Source organism: Dunckerocampus dactyliophorus, chromosome 18, assembly GCF_027744805.1.
Source record: "Dunckerocampus dactyliophorus isolate RoL2022-P2 chromosome 18, RoL_Ddac_1.1, whole genome shotgun sequence".
NCBI lineage: Eukaryota > Metazoa > Chordata > Actinopteri > Syngnathiformes > Syngnathidae > Dunckerocampus > Dunckerocampus dactyliophorus.
This window is the reverse complement of record NC_072836.1, coordinates 19,617,783-19,631,855: the sequence shown is the minus strand read 5'-3', so window position 1 is coordinate 19,631,855 and position 14,073 is coordinate 19,617,783. Positions and strand designations below refer to the sequence as shown.

The 14,073-nt window shown below is 40.6% G+C and overlaps 1 protein-coding gene across 1 annotated transcript in view; it reads left to right on the top strand.

Annotated features, from left to right (window-relative positions):
* The window catches only part of grin2aa (glutamate receptor, ionotropic, N-methyl D-aspartate 2A, a), a 162,232-nt gene extending 148,446 nt beyond the window's left edge, over positions 1–13,786 (top strand). Inside the window, exons 14-15 of the mRNA XM_054760391.1 lie at positions 3,108–3,346; positions 4,867–13,786. Coding sequence (XP_054616366.1) covers positions 3,108–3,346; positions 4,867–6,831 — 2,204 coding nt within the window. The 3' untranslated portion in view covers positions 6,832–13,786. The remainder of the gene's footprint in view (positions 1–3,107; positions 3,347–4,866) is intronic.
* Positions 13,787–14,073: the final 287 nt, after the last annotated feature.

Sequence of the window (14,073 nt, the reverse complement as noted above, 5' to 3'; positions counted from 1 at the left end):
CATGTGACATGCACATTTACCAAGCTACAGCAACAGTGTTATTATAATTGTTATTAACATTGTTACACCCAAGAACTACGTTGCTGGCGTAGTGACACCTCGCCACACCACACCGGCTAGCTACTAGTGGGCTAGCGACTAGCTTCACCACACTAGCGCCGCGCTCACAATGCCTCAGGCCACTGCCGCAAGGTAACGCTACATATTGGAGCTGCCGCAAGTGCTGCTGTGTTTTTGTTTTTGAGTTTGGAAAAGTTAACGCTAGGTGTAGCCTTCCTTTGTGTTGCTACGTGAAATCAATGCGCCCAGGAAGGAAGTTCCAGTAATGCTTAAAATGACCAAAATACAGCAAAATAAGTATTACATGCTGCCATGAATGTGCCTGTTACTGCTTGGTCACAGCATGGATAGAAACTAGAACCCCTTGTTTTAACACCTTTTGGAGGTGTTTTACGAGTTAATGTCCCATTATGTACATTCATTACATGTCTCTTTTTAGTTGTTTTTATATCTTTATAACACACAGAAAAGAGAAAGACATGTGTTTTCATGTCTTACATAAGGATTGTGGGTGATGGGCAAAACAAAAAAAAAAGTGCGGCGGCATTTCTGCTTAGAGCAGGTCTGCAACGCAGTGCTTCCAGTTGTCTTTGTTGTGTTCGATATTATTATTACACCTTTAGATTCAGTCTATCAGGTCAGTGCATTTTCAGTCTATTAAAAGCTTCTCATAGAAGGCCTTCTTCTTGACACATACACTCACATAGCACAATCAGAGTTGCGCAACAGTTACAGCAAATGATGGAAAAATACTAGAAGAGGCAGCCACACAATAGATGCATTGTCTTCACTCACACAAGCTCCAGTCTCACTTCTACACAAGCTTAACATTCACTTTCTAGAGGGGCGCGGCAGCTGTACTTTCATTCTGGGCTGTCTTCGTCCATCTTCCTTGTCAATGTAGAGTCCAGCGCTGTTACCAAATATATTGCTCTTATTTTTCCATACAATTTGAAAATGTTTTAAATTGTATGATCGCTGACTGCTTCCCCGATAACAATGTTGTCTAAAGAACCAGGAAGAAAGGCTAAAGAGAACAAATAGACATTACAGTTGCTAGATTGGGCAACTTTTCAGACCCCGTTTAGGCTACAAAGAGAACTTGCAACTGAAAAGTAGCACTACTGTAGTATTGAGTCATTTGACGTTACAGCTTGGCTTTGCAGTGGCTGAAAATGTCCTGGAAAATAATTTGAGGGGAAAAAGTTGGACCCTGTCTAGTAATTAGGGTATATTTACACAACCTAGTACAAATGTTTTTTGAAAAGTTTAACGCCAAGACGACATCATGGTCAAAACAACTGCAAATGCAGCAATATGCCTGCCAGCCCAGCCAAATAAAACAATACACGCATGTGTGCCAACTGCTTGCATATTTCATTCCTTTCAACGTATGCGGGTTTAATCGCTGACACATGTAGGTCAGAGTAGCGATGCGCTAAATATACATAGTTGTCATACAACTCGCTTTCTGAGCTGAACATGTAACGCTGTGCATGTGCTTTGTGTTCGTGTTAACATGGAAGCAATAACAGTGTAGCTTCTAAAAGCCTCCCACTGAGACCTCTTTTCATTGTTTGTGAAACAGACTGCGGACCTCTGCCAAGGGGGAAGATTGTGGTCTGCATACCAACATAAAGCATTTCTCACAAAAGCAGTTTGAAACTATTTAATTCATATCATCACATTTATAAAAGTGAAAGTGCATTTATAAGAAAAATGACCCCCATTGACACTGCACTGCACTCATCTGCATACCACGTCCACGTGCTACTCTTAGCACAGCATGGCTGCAACAGCCCTGACTTTTTGGGTTATTTAGAGTCATTCTTCAATACAGTATTTATTCATATTGTCCAAGTTGGGTGTCTGTGCGTTTGCTTTTGGAATAAAAAGTCCAGGGGGGTGACTCGGCTGGACTATACAAATTCATACCAGAATTGAACGGGTTCTCGTCCTGCACATGGACCCACTGAATACACCCTGACTCTGATAACTCTGATTACATGATCTTTCATTAGTGGTGAATTCCTATACATTTTATACCTTCAGTGTGTTTAATAAGTGTGAGGCATGTTTAAGGCTTACACCTGGATGAGTAAACAATGGCAATTGAAGAGAGAAGGGGAGGGTTCTTGAGCGGAATCTAATTTAATTGTAGTAGTCACTTCTATTGCAAATGTTGATCTGAAAACGTCAACGTCAAACTGGTAGGGGGGTGAGGGTGGGGCGTTCCGGCGGAGCGACTGTGTGTCAAAAATAGACATTTTTGTGGCCATCATATTTTTATGGCCATCGCTGGTGGTTCCGGCAGGTAACCCCCTCGAAAAGTGGGAATTTTCTGCATAATATATATGATAATGATGTATTTGTTATTTCCTGGCAAACAATGACTGCAACCTGCGCTTCATGCGCTACTTTGTAATACTTTCAGCCATTCATCAAACCTAAAAAGTAAAGAGAAGAGAAGTAAATGCCTATAAATACCTATAAATCACAGCAACTGCCTCGGCTCCTGCATCCCAGGCAAGCATTAAATAAATGTCCTAACCCTTTTATCATAATGCAATCATAAAAGCACTTTCTTTGATTAAATGTTTCCCTGTTGTTCTCTTTTTTCCACCAAAATGCTGGAGTCTTCAAACTTGCGTCAAACATTTTTCAAAGTGGTGTCCCGCTGAGTACCCACTTGAGTTATAACGTGCATTTTATTGTTCCTCTTATCAGAGAGGACGCAACAACAACAAAAAAACTCGGTGAGGGGAATGAATTGAGGTTTGTTCTGTAACAAAGTAAGACAGAGAAGTAATAAGTCTTGAATGAATCTGTCTGGCAAATCTGCCTGGCAGCAAAAGACTTTGGCCTATGCATGACTATTCAATCTATTATTCTGTCTATCCATTCTTTGCTCAGATTTCATGCATCTGACATTTGAGCACATATGTAAACATGTTTCCCGAGGTCTCCCTGAAAGACCATAGAGAACACTGGTCATTGAAAGCGTTTCAAAGAGAGCTGATGTTCTGCGTTCCTTCTTTCCTTTTCAGGTGAAATGGAAGAATTAGAGGCTCAGTGGCTGACGGGTATTTGCCACAATGAGAAAAACGAGGTGATGTCCAGCCAGCTAGACGTGGACAACATGGCGGGGGTCTTCTACATGCTGGCCACCGCCATGGGGCTCTCCCTCATCACCTTTGTCTCTGAGCATCTCTTCTACTGGAGGCTCAGATACTGCTTCACCGGGGTCTGCTCGGGCAGGCCGGGTCTCCTCTTCACTATCAGTCGGGTAAGGGCAGGTTTGGGCACAGGTACTGTGTGTAGAAAGTCCTTGTATCCACCAAGCAGAGCTAAGTTTGGCATTTCAACTCACTCATTCGTTCATGCAGTGCTTCCTCCGCTCTGTGGGGGCCAACATTGACGTGTATGTGTCACAATGAAACTGCAGTTAAAGAAGACAGCTCGCGTAGGATGATGTCTTACCAAAACAATGATACCTTATGAAGTTTTGGTCAAAATATGGTTTTAAACAATCAAACGGTCAATCACCAAATACAACCTGGAATAACAGAAGCTTTTAGTGTGAAGTAACCCGTAGATGCTGAATCCTTCTGTTCGGTCTCATTTAGTAAAAAGGTCAGTGCTCCCCTTCATCGAGCCTGCGAGCGGAGGACGTGGACGTGCATCTATAAAAGCACTGCAGTGCCTGCACTCTAGTTTTGCCTGTCTGCAATTTTGCTGCGAAACAGTAAGGAGGTGGAGAAAGTCAGGTTATTGGAAAAAGATGGCGTCAAGGGAAAATCTGCTGCTAACTCCAAAATAGACGAGATAAGACAGGTTCTTTGGGAATAATGAGAGGTATGAGTTAATCAAACTTGCATTCGAGGAGACAAATCAATACAACCTGAGCAGACGGCTGCGGGGTAAAATGTCTGACTATTCATGCTGAAATGTTAGTTCATGTAGGAAACCACATATGCGAGGGGAGGGGCAGAGACCATGGAGGTCAGACTCACATGCTTAGACACCCAAGGATATTTGAATCAGGGGATCAGCATGTGGAGGACTTCTTTTGGGAACAAGTCTCCTCTAGCCCCTAGCAGGGGTTATATGCTCTAACTACGGAAATACTGCGTTTATTCATTTTGAATCCTACTTTGCGAAATTGACTTACCGCAGTCAGGTCTGGAACCAATCAACCACAAGGGATTACTCGATTAGAAAGTGTAATAACAAACCATATTTTCTTGACAGATGGACGCAGGCTATAGAGTTTAGATTATCACGTATGAATACACTTTAAGTGGTGTTTTTTGTTGTCGTTTTTAAATTCTGTTTCCAAAGTTCTAATAGACTGGATCGTATGGCTTATGGGAATCGCCATTATTAGTCGTTATGTATGTACTATTATCCATATTTAAGTATGCAAGTTTGTTTTCCCAGCTGTTTAAGGATGATTTTCCATGAAAGCTGAACAAAATAGTTTGAGGGAAGATGAAAGTCCTTTGTGAAGATCAGAAGTCTGCGTTGGTTTATTACTCCTCTCTGACTTGCTGAGTCACTGCCAGTTGAATGAATTGCACCCAGCATGTTTGGCTCCAGATGATAAGTAATAATGTTTCTTCTCATCTCTCCTCATTTTTGTCTGAATCCTTTTTATGTTCAATTCATGCTTGTTTCATTTCATGTTATCTGTTGACCTCTTCACTTCCTCTTTTCCTTTTGTCTTATATTTTTTTCCCATTTGACATGCTCTTCTTACTCTATCCCTTGTCCATGCTACTTATTCATCAATCTGTTGCCATGCAGGGTATCTGGAGTTGCATCCATGGAGTTCACATAGACATGAAGAAAAAGACAGATCTGGACTTTAGTCCGCAAGACAAGATGCTGAAGCTCATCAAGTCAGCCAAGCACATGACCAACATGTCCAACCTGGCTGGCTCCCACATGAACTCGCCCAAACGTGAGTTCATGCACTCCGCCGGTCCCATGATCATGGACATGATGGCAGAGAAGGGCAACTTCATATATGCCGACAACCGAAGCTATGCTCCCAAAGATATGATGTACGGGGACACGGGTGACCTGCAGTCCTATCTTGCTAACCGCCACAAGGACCATCTGAACAACTACATCTTCCAGGGAGGCCAGCATCCTCTGACCTTGAATGATGCAAACCCCAACTCGGTAGAGGTGGCGGTTAGCGCGGATGCGGTCCAGACCAACGCCAAACCGCCACGGACCTTGTGGAAGAAGTCGGTTGACACGCTCCGCTCTGTGCCACCCGGATCCTCGCCCATGCCGGACATGCTGATGCCGGACCCACGAATGTCAATGAAGACGCAACGCTACCTCCCCGAGGACACGGCCCACTCTGACATCTCCGACTGCTCCAGCAGAGCAGCTTCGTACAAGGACCCAGAAAACAACAAGCACCTGAAAGGCAAGGACAACTTAAAAAAAAGACCCGTGACTTCAAAATACCCAAGAGACTGTAGTGAGGTTGAGCTGTCCTACTTAAAGACGAAGCAGGTCAGCGGCGGAACCAACCAACTTGGTCGAGGAGCTGGAGAGAAAATCTACACCATCGACTCAGACCGAGAGATGAGCTTGCACTCAGACCCCATACACTACCGCGAGAGTCGTGGCCTGGCAGCGGATGATTTGGAATATCCTGAAATCTACTCGGACCACAGCGATAACTATCGGAAATGTGAGCAGCCCATCATCCATCTGAACTCATCACCGCTGCATCACACAGATTCGGATCTTCTACCGGACCCAACTTATGCGAAACACTACAACCTGAAAGAGAAAAACCTTTCCCTGTCCCCACATGAATCGATCGACCGCTACAAACAGACACACTGCCGTTCCTGCTTGTCAAAAGTGACTGCTAGCTACCCTCCGGCGGGGGCTTACACCCCTACGGGATCTGCCTCGGCCTCTGCTACTACCCGCTCACCCTATAATCGATGTGAAGCGTGTCTCCACCAGGCAAACCTGTATGACATTAGTGAGGACCAGCTTCTTGCGGACCCCTTGGTCAGTCCCACCATGCACCACCAACAGCCGCAGCAACCGGATGAAATGTTTGGTCTGTATTGGCCACAAACAGACGGGCCGCATGTCCAGAAGAGAAACCGCTTGAGGCTGAATCGTCAGCACTCCTTTGATAACATATTGCTAGAAAAGCCCAAGGATGTGGACCTGGGTCGACCAGCACGCAGTGTCAGCCTGAAGGAGAAAGATCGCTTTCTGGACTCCGCGTCTGACTCGCATTACGCAAACCTCTTCAACATGCGTCCCTATTCCGGCAGACTGTTCGGCACCACATCCAAATCCATGATGTTTAACCACAACCTGGAGGAGAGCAAGAGGAGCAAGTCCCTGTACCCGGCCCATGGCTCGGAAAACCCTTTCCTCAGCCACTCGCTGAGGGACGACACCAGCAGCAGACTGGTCCACGGGCGTAGCTCCTCCGATATTTACAAACAGGTGGCAGTGGCTTCGCCAGCATCGATCCTCGGAGCAGCCCCCATCAAAACGCGCAACGATGCGAACAATCTCCGCTCTTCCGTGAAATCCACCACCTCGTACTGCTCACGGGACGGGCGGATAGCTAACGACATGTACAATAAGGAGCATGTAATGCCTTACTCTGCCAATAAGACTTGTGCGTACCCAGCCTCGCGTGGCGTCCTAAACTCAGCCCAATTCAGCAATAGACGAGTGTATAAAAAAATCCCTAGTCTGGAGTCAGATGTTTAGTCGGAAGTCATGTTTTCTCCTCTCTGGGTTTGTATTATTCTCATTTGTTATCCACTAAGGGATGCCATCGCCACACTTTTCTTCTCTTGACATTGTAGTCTAAAAGAACCTTCGCCCATTTGAGTGTGACAGTGCTGCTTCTGTCACCGCAGATGATATCACAATCGTTGTCCGTTCTCTGCCATGGACTAATCAGTTGGCTGCTGTAGATCGTACTTTGTCATTTTGTGTCTTGCCGCCCTTGGGAGATTAATTATTGGCTCCCGCAGTTTTGGTAGGAGGCGCGGTTCCAGAGAACGTCTGAGAGTTCTTGTTGAGTTGTGATCAGAATGAATGAAGAAACATGACGGAGGTTCCCAAGTAATGTAACGAGGAAGAAAAATGAATGGAAGAGAATTTGAGTCCATATATCCAACCTTTTCTGTCACGTGGTTGAACAGGGAGACCAGATGGGTACATGTGGTGCTTTGGCCAGACATGGGGGGGCTTCCCGGGAGAGCAGGGCACCATGATGAGCTGGTCAAACAGTCTGCTGCTTGTTAGGCTGACAAATATGGCGACGGCGACGCCTGGCAGAGTACAAGTGAGCGGAAATGGAGATGAATGGTTAAATGGAACTGAGCAGTTGTTCAGACCAAAGTGGAGAAGATGCAGTAGGTGTTACCAATGAATAATGTTTACAGACTGAAAAGTACTGCTTTCTTTGATTCTAGAAACTATAAGCTTTCTTCCAGATTCTGGCACTGGAATCCACCTATGTAGGCTTTGAGTGTTTGCTTCATAGTTAGCACAATAGCCATTAGTTTTTCAAACCTCTTTCCTACAATTGCTTTAAAAAAAAAAAAAGCTATGCTTTTGAAAAAGACAAGGTTCTTTTTGCACGCGCAGATATTTTCCTGTTGTAGTTTAGAGAAAAAAACCCACACATACTCTGAAGTATATTTTCCATCTTTTTGAAAAAGGGGCCATCTCCTGCCAGATGTGGCTGATGGACGTTTGTACAATCGAAACTTTGACCTTAGTAGATCAGTGTCAAGCTGAGAGGCTGCTGCTGCTGCAATAGAGCAAGAGTGGTGAAGGGGAGGAGCAAAGAGTTGACTAGCAATGGCAAAAACGACCAAATGCATCTGAATTGTCAAGTGGATGCATTTTTTTCTTTCTTTGACCACCTTGCCAATAATAAACAGGGTATTAGTTATTAGAAAAAACAGGTGAGCCGCTCTGTCCATGCTTGATAGACATGACACATCACTGGGTGTAGAATTGCCTCCCTGCTGCTATCATTTTTACATGAAATGCAGTATCTGAGCCAGGGGTGTCCAAAGTGCCACCCTGGATCCATTCGAGGCCTTCAGTTGGCCCACAGCACATTCTGTCATAAAATTTAACAAGGACAAAAAAGCAAAATGGCAAAATCAGCAGTAGTTTGACAAGGATAAGGTCAAAATATTAGGAGAACTCTAACGAGAAAAGTTGTATTTTTACCAGAATTCCGTCATAATATTAGGAGGAAAGTCATAAGATTATGAAAAACACACAAAATAATGAATAAAGAATACATTTTTGAAAAGGAGGTTGCGGGAAAAGTCAAAATGTTACAGGAAGTCAAAAAATTATGCGACTAAAGTCACGATTACGAGGAAATACATTTTTTTTTTTGGAAGATTTAGAAAAAAAAACAGCTGAAATGGAAAAAACAATTTTAAGTCAAATTATTAAAAAAGAAAAGAGTTGTAATCTCATGAGTGTTTTTTTTTACGAAAATAACCTCATCATATTATGAGGAAGAATAACGTCATTTTAGCAACATAAAGATGAACTATTAAAGAAATAAGTAAGTAAATAAGATTTTTAAAATTCGTAACAGCATGAAAAACAAACAAAATAACAAAGTTGTAATTGGTTGTGGTAAAAGTTGTAATCTTACAACAAAGTGGAAATATCGTGGGAATAAAGTAAAGAAAATTTACAAGAAGAAAGTTTAAAATTTGGGGGGAAAAAACAGTAGAAATGGAAAACACAGCTGCACAAGTAAAGTCAAAATATTAAGAGAACAATGTTCTCATCAAATCAAAGTGCATTTTTACAGTAATAACAACAACGTAATATTAAGAAGAAAATATTATGAGGAAAAAAATGTAGCATAAACAATATTAAAGAAATAAGACGTTATTTTCCTAATATAATATTTTGTAATATTATTGTGAATCCATAATGTTATGTAAAGCACAAAATAACAAAAAAAGTTGTAATTTTTGGAAAAAGTTACGAGAATAAGTCCAAAAATTATGGGACTAAAGTCATAATTACGAGAAGAAAATGTACTGTTAAAAAAACCCAGCAGAAATGGAAAAAAAGCTGTAATTTTATGAGAATAAAGTCAAATAATCTTTTCAATGAAGTCATATTTTAATGAGAAAAAAATGTCGCAATTTTGCAAAAAATATATATATATATTATGATGAAAAATGTCATTTTAATAGAGCTGGAATATTAAAGAACAAATATGACTAATTCCTAATATTACAAAAAACAAACAAAACAAAATAAAGTTTTGGGTTTTTTTTTTTGGGGGGGGGGGGGAGTCATAACATTGTGAGAAGAAAATGTATGAAGTTTATTTAAGAAGAACGTTGAAATGTTTGGAAAATTAAAAAAAAAAAGTGCAAAGTTGACATGAATAATATGCTTTTTCACCTGCAGTACGTCACAAAGCTGAGATGCAGTTTTTTCTTCTTGAAATATACTCTATATAACGTGTTAGCATATCCACATGTGTTGCTTTACAGAATGTCAAAGTGGCATCCTTTCATTTTTCACTGTGTGAAAAAAGTTTGGACACCCCTGGTCTGGACTTTTAGTTGAAACCTGACCATCACTTCCTTGGTTCCTGATTCTTTGTGACGTATGTGTGACGTGAGCAGGGCGAGACGTAGCGGAGGAAGTCTTGTGTGTGCATGGCAGCCCTTGGATAAGCTTGAAGATGAAAACCAACAACAAAAAAAAAACCTTCCTCTTCTTAATGCATTTTTGTTCATGTTATTTTTGCCATAGTTTAGAGGAAAAAGTCTCGCACATGCACATACTTCCATGTCAACATTTCTTCTTTTTAACCGCTTCAAAATGTACAGTTTGGAAAAATAGAAGCGTCTTATCTGTTTGATGGATTGGAATTCACATGGACAAATCGTATCCAATGAAATACCTCAGGATGATGAGTGTGCATTTTGGGGGTGGGCTTGGGTGGGGTCTTCAACCATAGCATCACAAGAAGACACTAAATATTTTGTAGAAAAGAACCAAAAAAGTTGAAAAAAATGTTTATAGCGGCAGCAAACATAACCAAACCTTTTTTTCTTTTCCTTTTGACATTTCAAGGTCTTCCAAGTGAGGAGGAAAAGGAGGGCTTGTGTTTTCATGTCGGAGGGGAGTGCATTGCCACCCCTTGCCAAAATGTGCACTTCAAGAGAATGACGGATGTTACATAAATGTCCAAAAAAAATCCAGCAGCCCTTTTATTTATTTCTTTATTTGTGTATTTATTTCTATGATGGCCTTTGACGCCACCAACCACGGTCATATCACCTTTTCATACTCTTGGAATAATTCCCTCCTTTGCTTCAGCTTACCCGACTGACTGATGAGCAATATGTCGTCCTTATTTATTTTTTGCATCTTATCTGCATATTTATGATTATTAACATATATATCCACGCACACTGACGCCGTGAGCTGACGAGTGAACAATATTCACGTGTATAAAAACAACAACAAAAAGATATCAAGCAGCACTCTTGCATTTTTATCATGGACTCATGACAGTTTGTTCTGTTCTTTCTACTTTTGCAGAACTGTCATGTAAACTGATGCTGTTTTACGTTGGAACACGCGCGCACCCAAACGCACCCTTGTGATGACAACCCTGCTCTTTTTAATGGCAAAAATGTATTTTAATTACATTTAATGATAAATAATGAGGTGATGGCATGCAACCCCAGATGTAACAATGTTTTATGTTTCTGTTTTTGGTTTCATTTTGTCATGATGTTATGATCACTAATGCGTTGTAACCAGGTGTGAGTATATACATATTTGAGAGAGAAGGGGGGGGGATTATCTATGTTTAACACGGTGCAGATGCTGCTGCTGTGTGGGGGGAGTGGGGAGAAGATGGGGGTCCTGACCTCATTGCCACTCACACGTTGGCTTAATGCAGGGGTGTCCAAAGTGTGGGCCGGGGGCCGTCTGCGGCCTGCGTTTTTTTTTTATTGGGCCGCAGCACATTCTAAAAATAGAATTTAACAAGAAAACTTAAAAAAAAAAAACCCAGCAGAAATGTAAAAAACAGCAATGATTTGACAAGAATAAAGTCAAATTATTACGAGAAAAGAAGTTATAATTAGGGAAGTCCGATATCGGCATTTTTGCGATTTCCGATTCCGATATCAACCGATATGTGTAACATCACATGTCTCCTGTCGTGGAATTAACACATCTTTGTCGTATTTTTGTTTTTTCTCCATTGACTATTTAAGTGTCAATTGAGTGTTTTGGGGGGTTTTTCGGTGCCGTCTGTCCCTGTTGCTCGCACCAGCGGTGCGGCAGCACGCTGTAATCGTTTCCACACCACACTACAAATCGCATGTGCACAGTACTTCCGGGCCCAAATTAACATTTTGCACCATCAGATTTGAATGAAATTTCATCTGTGAATTTATATCCTACATACCTTTTATTGTCCTGAAGTTGGACTTCACTTTCACAGCACTCGTAGGCGATGACTCGATGTGGTCCAGCACTCGGCATAAATCCGATACGAAACCGAAGAGGAAGAAGTCATCTACCTAACAAACATGCATACGAATGAAAATACAGACGATATCCTACGTGGATTGTAACATTCCTACTTGTTACCAGATACCTGCGGCTTGACGACGCGGTTTGATGAGGTCATCATATGCGCACCAGATAACACGGTAGCCCATCGGCCTATATGCAGCAGTTTTTCAAATCGTTTTTCATCCTGTGGGAAAAAAACCCATACCGATATTGACCGATATTTCTTTTTTATGCCAACATCGGACATCCCTAGCTATAATCAGCCAGAAAAGTCGTAATTTTACGAGGTAGAACAAAAATGTCAAAAATGTGGCTTATTTTTTTAAAAGTGGTAATATTATGGAAACCAAACACAATCACGAATAAAGTTGTAATTTTTGGAGAATAACATTAAAAATAAACTCTAAATATTATGGGAGTAAAATAAAGTTGTAATTACGAGAAAAAGATTTACTCGAAGAACACTGACATTTTTGGAAAAAAAAAAGAACATCAGAAATGGAAAAAAAACAGCTGTACTTATACAAGACTAAGGTCAAAATATCCAAAGAAAAAACTTATAAATGTCATTTTATGAGAATAACGTTGTCATATTATCAGGAAAATTGATTAAAATGTATTAGTTCCTTATTTTAGTAGAATAAAGTTGAGAAATGAAAGAAAGTCATAATATGAGAAACAAAACACTGAACAAGTGCAGCATCACGGTCTGGGACTGCATGAGTGCTGCCGAAAAATTGTAATTGTATGTTACAAGAATAAACTTTGGAAAATAAAATTTGTCATTTTAGTGGCATAAAATTGAAATATAATTTTTTTTTAAAGTTGTAATATTATGAGAAACAAACAAGACAAAATAAAGTTGTCATTGTTGGAAAATTAGGTTGCCTAAAAAGTTCTAATGTTTCAAGAATGAAGTCAAAATATTATAGCAATAAAGCGTCTGAATTACCAGAAAAAAAATTAACAAATAGTTAAGAAAATAACAGCAAAAATGTTTTTTTTAAATTTTTTTTATTTTACAAGAATAAAGTCAAAATATCAAGAGAAAAAAAGTTGTATTCTAGCAAGGAAAAAAAGAATAAACTTGGAATATTATGAGGAAAATTAATGTCATTTTAGTAGCATAGAGTTGAAATATTAAACAAAATTCAAAGTCATAAGATTATAAGAAACAAGACAAAATAAAGTTGTCATTTTTGGCAAATTAGTTTGGGAATAAGTTGTAATAATAAGGGAATAAAGTCATGACATCACGAGAAGTAAATTTACCAAATTATTTAAGAAGGAAGTAGAAATATTTGGAAAATGTAAAACAGCAACAGCAAAAAATGGGAAAAACGGAGCAAAGATCGAAGTTTTTTCAAGGGGTTTTTCTTGAAATATATACTGTATATGTAACTTGTTAGCATATCTACACGTGTTGCTTTACAAATATCAAAGTGGCAAAGTTGCATCCTTTCATGTTTCACTATGTGGCCCTCACTGGGAAACGTTTGGACACCCCTGCCTTAACGGGTCCATCATCAGGCCCTGTTTCGCTTGATGGAGTAGCAGGTGGGAGTCAAGGGCTCGGCTCGGTTCGGTTTGGCACGGCGGGGCATCCTTGCTCTTCCTTTTCCTCTGTGGCAGGTGAGAATTTGAAGATGTGTCACCGGCTCTGCTTCTCTCTTTCTACTCCTTCCTGTATAGTCAGGACTTCAGCTGTGAAGAAGACAAAAAAATCATTAGAAAGGGAAAAACTGAGTCCGCTCTCCCTCCAAAGATACTTTCTTTATGCTTTGCTGTAAGAAAAGCTTTCTTTTTTTTTTTAACAAAGAAAGGTTAATTTGGGTAAACTACAAATTCCTCAAAGACATTTAAGGAACTATTTTGAATATATTTAGAAATGACACCTGTAAACATCACTTGTAAATGACTACGGGAATACATCATCATGGAGAATTACACATGATAAAGAGTAAAACATATTTTTTGTGTGAATTTCACAGGAGCTCTTCTGTACAGTGGCACTCTCTCTCTCTCATCTCTCTCACTCTCTCTCTCTCTCTTTCTCGCTTTCTCTCTCTCTCTCTCTCTGTAGAGCGACTAGAATAAAACTTCACCATTCACAAGATTTGCTGTCCTGTCAAAACTTGCAAACACACACAGCAAGCTCGCTCTCTGAAGAACAATATCTGCGTTTGTTACTTGATGCTGACGTATTCTTTTACAGGAAGCAAGGAAGCGGGGGAAAACACACTTCCTGCTTTGTTTCATCGACTCAGTGGAGTAGAATTTGCTTCTGCCTTCATCAGTTATCACTTTCCAGGAAAACTGCCCAGGCGCCATTAAGTCATGCTCGAATATGCCCCAGTTTTTAACATGCTTACTGTCATCTATTTCCCTCTGTGCCAAGCAGTG